General features: G+C 29.4%; 1 protein-coding gene across 1 annotated transcript; it reads left to right on the top strand.

Annotated features, from left to right (window-relative positions):
• Nucleotides 1–1,509: 1,509 nt before the first annotated feature.
• On the top strand, nucleotides 1,510–3,970 carry LOC107849594 (dof zinc finger protein DOF5.7). The gene is made up of 3 exons (XM_016694152.2): nucleotides 1,510–2,064; nucleotides 2,407–2,807; nucleotides 3,270–3,970. The coding sequence occupies exons 1-3, from the start codon at nucleotides 1,889–1,891 to the stop codon at nucleotides 3,803–3,805; spliced, it is 1,113 nt and encodes a 370-aa protein (XP_016549638.2). The 5' UTR covers nucleotides 1,510–1,888; the 3' UTR covers nucleotides 3,806–3,970.
• Nucleotides 3,971–8,122: the final 4,152 nt, after the last annotated feature.

Consider the following 8,122-nt stretch of genomic DNA (forward strand, 5'->3'; position numbering starts at 1 on the left):
TAATAATAAAATAAAAAAGATTAAAAACTAATAAAATATAATATAAGCTAATAACTAGTCTTAGGAATATGATTAAGAAAAATTAATATCACAACATTCTTTATTAAAAGTTGAAAGAAGAAAACAAATATAATTTAGAATTTTTTTTTTAAAAAATAAAAAATAAAAATAAAAATAAATAAACAATAAAATAAAAACTTATTTAAAATGTGGTTTTCTTTTTTTTGTAGTTTTCAAAATTTTTAACAAACCTCCAAGAATAAGATAAATTTAAAATGCCTAAAATAAATTAAAAAATTAATTGAACATTAAAATGGTACAAAACATTAGGTTTGAGTCAAAAATTAGGTGTTTACAACTTCACTGGAAAATTATACTACGTAGATAGATAAAATTATTTTTTCTATACTATATTAAAAGTGTGAAGATTTTTAAAAATATTGTTTGAACTTTTTGCCTTCACTAAAAGTCTTTGCTTAGACAAAATCATTTTTTCACTATTTTTATAATATTTAAAAGTTAAAAATTAATTAAATATTTATCGTAAAATCTTTTTTTATGAGAAGTCATCAGAATTAATGACAATTAAAACCTTTTTCATTAGTTTAAGAATTCTAAATCAAGTTGATTTTAATAAGATTTGAAAAAATCAGAAATAAATATGAAAGTGTTAGGTTAAGAAAATATAAGAAATACCAAATTTTTAAAAGTTTTAATTTAGTAATCAAAGGTTTTGTAAAGATATGGCTTTAAAAATAAGAAAAGATTTTAAATATAGAAAAAACAAAAAAAATAATTGTTCTACAAGTATGGTTCAAATCGATGCATCTCTTTTAGCCTCTAACAATAAAGAAAATAGGTACTACATGATAAATGCAACAATGAAGATTCATTAACCAATAAAACTTCTGGTGATAAAATATATATGTGCTAATAATAAAATATATGTTATGTTAACATTATTATATCAAAGTATAAAAAATCTTTGAGAAGTGATTTGAACTTTTTGTCCTTCATTAAAAGTTTTCACAATAGGCAAAATCGTCTAATTTTAAATAAGAAAAAATTAAACGTGCGAGATATGTCCAATTAAACTAATATATACAATTATATATATATATATATACTAATATGTTAATTAATCTCCTTAACTTGTTTATATATTAATTCATTTCTTTAATTTTGATTCTTCATAATAAAAATTCTGACTCAACCTGGCTTTATTTACTCCATTATTTTTTACCTCACATACTCTATATCTTCTACTTTACATTTGTTTTCTCTTACATATGGAAATCTCATGACCATTCTGCCTCATATGTATCTGATCACCTAGTCTCTCTTTTGTCTTTTTATATATCCTTTCTCTTTCTATTACCAAAGAATATATATATAACCTTAGTCACTTTTCTAGTGAGATCTACCCCACCCCCACCTCGACCCCTCACCCCTCACCCCCCACCCCTCACTCTCACATGTAACCTACTTTATTTATTCCATCACATCCCTATAACAATCAAACACAAATTTTTTCTTTCTTTGTTTTTCTCTCTTCATACACACCAAAAAAGAAAAATGAAAAATCCTTCTTGATGAAGTTCACAAGCTAGCTATCAACATCCTCTCATCTTAACAAATTAAATTAAAAATCCATGCATGAAACCATTCAAAGAAATCTTTTGCCTCTTCAATAGGAAACTCAAACACAACTAACTTTCCTCTATTCTTCCACCTCTCTCACTTTTTATCATCATTTCTTTATATATATTTGTTTATTCAATTTTATAAACTATTCATTATTAGGGTTTCTTCACTAGCTAGCTCTTCATACTTCACAAAGCGAAAAGAAGAAGAGCGAAGTCTAATCTTTGGTTAGAATCTTTTTCTTATGACGAGTCAAGATAACAAAGATGATAGCCAGAGCTCCGGCGGTGGCCCTGCCGGAGCAAGGCCAAGAGAACCAGCTTTGAATTGTCCGAGATGCGATTCTCCCAACACAAAGTTTTGCTATTACAACAATTACAGTCTTTCTCAACCTAGACATTTCTGCAAGACTTGCAGAAGGTTACTGTTTGAACTGTGTGACCGTCTTAACAAATGTTTTTTTTTCTTTTTGTGCTTTTTTGGGTGGGTCATGAGGTTTTGTTTTGAATCATGACCTCTCGCCTGGTCTGATAACATGTTTGAATTATTATGTTTATTTCAACTAAATTTTTTTTTTAACTCTTGAATTGTATGACCTTCTTATCTGAAGATTTTTTTTTTTTTTTGCTTTTTTGGGTAGCTTGTGAGATTTTGAACGGCGACGCATTTTGCTTGCTCTGATAACATGTTTCATCTAAAATCTTATATTATCATTAGAAATTCTTTTACTTTTAGTTACTTAATTATATTATGTCTCGACAGGTACTGGACTAAAGGTGGAGCGTTACGCAACGTTCCGATAGGTGGTGGTTGCCGGAAAAACAAGAAGATAAAGACTTGTTCATCATCTTCAAGGGATTCAAAAGATACAACTAGTGGTTCTTCAGATATTGGTGGGCTAAAATTCTTTCATGGTCTTTCACCAGCTATGGATTTTCAACTTGGAGGACTAAATTTTCCAAGATTGAACAATACTTCAACATCAACTGGTGGAAGTATTTTCAACCAATTTTCTACATTTGGTGACATTTCAACTACTACTACTAATTGTGCTACAAATATTGGATCAAGTTCTTGTTTCAATCTTGATCCTTTAGGAAGTTGTTCTGGTTCTTTATTGGGATTCAATAATTTCCCTTTCTCAAGTTCTATACTAAAACAAGGTAAGAACAATTAATTTTTTTACTATGTTACACGTACTTTACGCGTGAGTCTGATTCTTTTTTTTTGGATGAAACACGTGGAAAGTTTAGGCGATGGTGAGATTTGAAGTTATCGCCAACTTTTACTTGTCCTAATATCATGTTGAAGTGTCAAACCGGGGGCACTTCAATTATGTTATGTCTCAACATGTCTTTTTTCTGTGAGCCTGATTTCTTTACATGGATGTAAATTAGTTTCCTCTTTGTGGGTGGTGGCGAAATTTGAACCTAGGGAGTATTGTCTGTTCTGATAACATGTTAAAGTATTTGATTATAATTTCATTATATTATGTATCTTCTTGCCTATTCTGATAACATGTTAAAGTGTTTGATTATAATTTCATTATGTTATGTATTCTCTTGCCTGTTCTGATAACATGTTAAAGGATTTGATTATAACTTAATTATATTATGTCTTGACAGGTACAACTGCAGTTCAAGAAATGGGATCAATGGGAGTTCATCATGGCACAATGGCATCTTCTATAGAGTCATTGAGTTCAATTAACCAAGATTTGCATTGGAAATTACAACAACAAAGATTGGCCATGCTATTTGGTGGTGAAAATCAAAAAGAGAATAACATTGTTTCATCATCAATCCCTTTTGATGATCAAAATCAAAATCAAAACCAAAACCAAAACCAAATCCAAATCCAAAAGCCACAGCCAATTTTGTTCCAAAATCTGGAGATTTCATCGTCAAAACAACAAGAAGATCATCATCATCAAGAAGCAACAACATTTGGCAACGACAATATTAATTCAAGAAAAGATGTTAATATTACAATTGGAAGTCATGGGAATAATTTGGCAACTGAATGGTTCTTTGATGATTCATTTGGTGTTAATCCAAATTCAACAAATACCATCAATGAAAATGAGGATCAAAATGGCAACAATTGGAATAGCACTATTCAAGCTTGGAACAATTTGAATCAGTATAGTACACTCCCTTAATTAGCTCTATATAATATGATGAGGAAACAAAAATCATATTTATACTACTAGTCTATTTAGGTTCCCTTTTCTTTCTATTAGAAATTAGTAGTTTTGTTTTCGTTTTTAGTAATGAACTTATTGTAATTGTGTATGATTATGATGGTGGTGGTGGTTAAATTTTCATTTTGTGTTGCCTTGTTACTTGTTTAATCTCATGTTCCACTACTAGTAGTTTTAGCCCACATGCACCCCTTAGCTTTTTTTGTTTATACATGTTGCTATCTTGGCAGTGGCAGCCCCGGAATTTAACGAGGTTTGAACTCGAGACGAGAACCTTAAGATAAACCTAAATGCCAGTGCATCCAACAAATTTTTTATTTTAGTGGGTGTTTTTATATGTTTTGTACCTATTTTCGTATATTTTCTATGTAATTAGACCTATTCCGTATCGAATTTAATGGGTGTGGGAGCACTCCGAAAATAAACGTAGATTCGCCCTTGTTTCTTGGTGTTATGTGAGTCGAGGGTTTCTCAGAAATACTTTTTCTATTTTCATGAAATAGTGATAAGGTCTGCATACGTACACTTTGTCTTTTCAGATTCTACCTATGAAATTATGTTGAATATGGTATTGTTATGGTTTTTGTTGCTTCTTTGTCCTAGTTACATAATCTATAGGCAAATTGATCTAATTATTTCTTTGCTTTTATTGATAACACAAGATTTTTGAAATGCTAATCCCAATGTCTAATTGGTATTTTTCTTTTTTTGAATATATTTTTGGGATTGATGATAGATTTTTTTTATTTTTATTTTATAGAGTCAGTCAAAAAGATGGGAAACTTAATTATTGGAATATCTTTGATTTGTTATTGTATGCTGAGTCAGTAAAGAATCAGAAGTCTCTTATTGTGTCAATATGTCTCCCTCTATTATATATCAGGTAACCAATTCTCAGACTTGTCATATAAATGTGCTACTGCTCTCAATGTTTCAGTTTATGCTAGTGTTTGATTGAATATAAATAAAATTTATTCACAAATTAAATTTGTTATTAATCTATCGCTAAATAATTTGTAGTTAACAAGATTTTGTGATTATTCATCGTTAAGAATGATTAGCGATATTGCATCGAAAGTTGTCCATCGCTAGCTCGTTCTTGTTCATTTGTAGTGTTAGAAAGAACGAAACTTTTGAAACTTGTGGTCAATAACATCATAGTACTGTAATCATGCAATGGTAAAATCATGTCATTAAGATAACTTAATAAGAAGTTTTTTGGTATATCACTTCTAAAAATCGCTAATTTTTGACGTTGTTCTATGATAATTTGGCTTGTCGGTAAGAAATTTTCAACATAACCTAGTAGATTTTATAAAAAAAAATCGTAAAAAATTAGCGATTTTCTAGTAGGTGTTGCAATAAAATGGGACATATAAAACAGTGACTCTGTACTTTGCTGAGCCTAACCTGCAATTGTTTAACTTCAAGCCTATATAGTATATTATGTGCACTGCTAGCTAGCTGCAGCTTTATTGTTGCCTATTCTTCATATAATTCTTTCTCTTTCACACACATACACACATTGTGTGAGTTTTTTCGTAATAATAAGCAGTGACGGAGTCAGAATTTTCACCAGGGGATTTACAAGTAAACATACGAACTAACCAAAGGAGGTTCGACATTTACTATATATATATATAAAAAAAATAATTTTAACCATATATATGTAACATAATTTTTCGTCGAAAGAGGTTCAGATGAACCCCCTATCCTACGTATAGCTCCGCCCCTGATAATAAGTAGACACTTTTATATAAAAATTGTGAAATTTTGAAATTCTGAGCCCCCTTCGACGGAAAAATATACTATTATACATGATTAAAATTATTTTTTATGTAATTATAGTAGCTGTTGAACCCCCTTCGACTTAATTTTTTTTTTTTTTTTATATTGAGCCCCTTACTTAAAATTCTGACTTTACCTCTGCGCAAATAGCAAGTTTGTAAGCTAAGTGAACTAAAATAATCCATTATTTGGATTTTGGATGTTGGTTATGTGTAGGGTAAAGTTTTGCTTTTTTGAAATGCTTTTAGATATGAACATTCCATACCTTTTAACTATTTTATTCAAAAAGATTAGTTAACCCCCCCACCCCACCCAAATATTCATACTGGAATTTCTATTAATTCAGATGCACATTGTATAATATTCATCAAAGTAATCAGAATTTGAGCCCCAAAAGGCTGGAATTCTAACTAACAAGTTGTAATATGAATAGTATTTCTGGTGTGTACACTGACCTTATTTCTATCTGGAAAAATTATTTTCAAATAGATTCGCGCAATTAAAAAAAAAAAAAAAAGCTTTATTGTAAAGGTGACATATACATCAACTTTATTTAACTTCATGGAACATTTCCACTTTCCACTTTCATGAAAAAGCAAGATTAACAAGTTGAGACAAAATCTTAACCTCCATAAAAAGCTTCACAAACTTACGTAACTATATAATATATAACTGTTTTTTATAAAAAGAACTTTAGAATTTCTATATATTCTCCTTTTTTTAGTACACACTTTTTCTTTTCAAATTACTATTATAGTCCTGAATTTTGAATAAAACATTCAAAAGTCGTTCCAAAATATTTGTCATATTGCATTATCTGCAAACACTTAAAAAACTATGTCGTTTCACAACTTCTGTTCAATTTATGAATTGCTCGATTGTGTAAATATTTCTTATATACGTGACAATTATAACGAAAAAAAAACAAGAGGGGTGGGGGTGGGGGTGGGGGGTGGGGTGGGGGGTGTGAATAACGTGAAAGACACTCTGGAAGAGAACTACAACTAACAAAATGTCAATTTAGAAACCTGCAAGAAATTCATGAGTTATATGATAGAGAAATATTACAATGTGCTTTTCAACTTCACGATAAATGAGTGGTATTTTTTCCTAATTTTCTTTTACAATTTTTAAAAATAATGTTCTTTAATTAACAAAAAAAATAATCTTTGCACAATTAATTTTAAAAAGAGAAAGTAAAGGGTATCTATGTGACTTAACTAATTAAGAGAAAATACTCAATTACCCGCCTGAACTATATCCAAAAAAGGTTATGATACACCTCAACTTAAAGGGGGTCCTTTTACCCCCACTGAACTAATTAAAAGTGTAATTTTGATGCACTTAGTGCTTACGTGGCACACACGTGTGCCTACGTGGACACTTGTGCCACGTAGGCACTAAGGGTATCAAAATTATACTTTTAATTAGTTTAGGGAGTAATCGAACCCTCTTTAAGTTGAGGTGTGACATAACCTTTTTGGATATAATTCAGGGGTAATTGGGTATTATCTCACTAATTAATTATAATATGAACAAATACACATTCTATGATGAAAGTTTAATTTGAGGTTTTTCTGTATCATATATATATATATATATATATATATATATATATATATATATATATTTATTTATTTATTTTTAACAAATAAAACATCTTCATAAAGATCACAATTCACAACCAAGAACGAATTACAGTTGCTATAATACATAGATAAAGATCTTAATTTATTTTCAATGGACAATTGAAAATTCCAACTTTAAAAATGCACATCTAAACACCTCATCCCTACAACGTCTCGTAGCTATATATTTAAGAGCAAATTATAATTGATATAATACGTCGATAGACATCTTAACTTTCTCCTCAACAGACAACTAAACATAACATCTTCATAAAGATCATAATTCACAACGAAGAACGAATTACATTTGATATGATACATAGATAGACATCTTATCAGCGGACAATTAAAAAATCCAACTTTAAAAGCGCACATCGATCTAAACACCTCATCCCTACAGTATCTCGTAGCTATTAAACGCAAATTATAATTAATATAATACATAGATAGATATTTTAACTTATCCTCAACCAATAACTAAACAGTTCAACTTTAAAATACATATCTAAACACATCAATTCGTCTCTACCGTATATCGTGGCTTTATATTTAATAAAATTAATGTACCAAACAGAAATTGGACCATCCACAGAGAACTTAAAAAACAGGCAGTTTGTTTTGTGTTTTTTTTTTTTTTTTTTAATTATTACTATTATTTATTAATTTTTTATGGAAAGAATCTTTTTGGTCTATTTGTCCATTTGCTGATCAAACTTGTGTTCAATCAAACGTTTTATACAATATGGGTTGGTACTTGCTATATAATCATTTTATTTTGTTTTCTTTTCTATTTTGGTTAGTATCCAAAACGAGAAAAATGCATTAAACATCGTCATTTTATTTGGACATTTGTGCAATT

Source organism: Capsicum annuum, chromosome 12 (genome assembly GCF_002878395.1).
Source record: "Capsicum annuum cultivar UCD-10X-F1 chromosome 12, UCD10Xv1.1, whole genome shotgun sequence".
NCBI classification, from domain to species: domain Eukaryota; kingdom Viridiplantae; phylum Streptophyta; class Magnoliopsida; order Solanales; family Solanaceae; genus Capsicum; species Capsicum annuum.

Bases quoted from the DNA above. Each gene is read 5' to 3' on its own strand.
- LOC107849594 (XM_016694152.2), top strand. From the start codon at position 1,889: ATGACGAGTCAAGATAACAAAGATGATAGCCAGAGCTCCGGCGGTGGC. The intron at 2,065-2,406 runs GTTACTGTTTGA...ATGTCTCGACAG, and splicing joins TTCTGCAAGACTTGCAGAAG to GTACTGGACTAAAGGTGGAG. The intron at 2,808-3,269 runs GTAAGAACAATT...ATGTCTTGACAG, and splicing joins AAGTTCTATACTAAAACAAG to GTACAACTGCAGTTCAAGAA.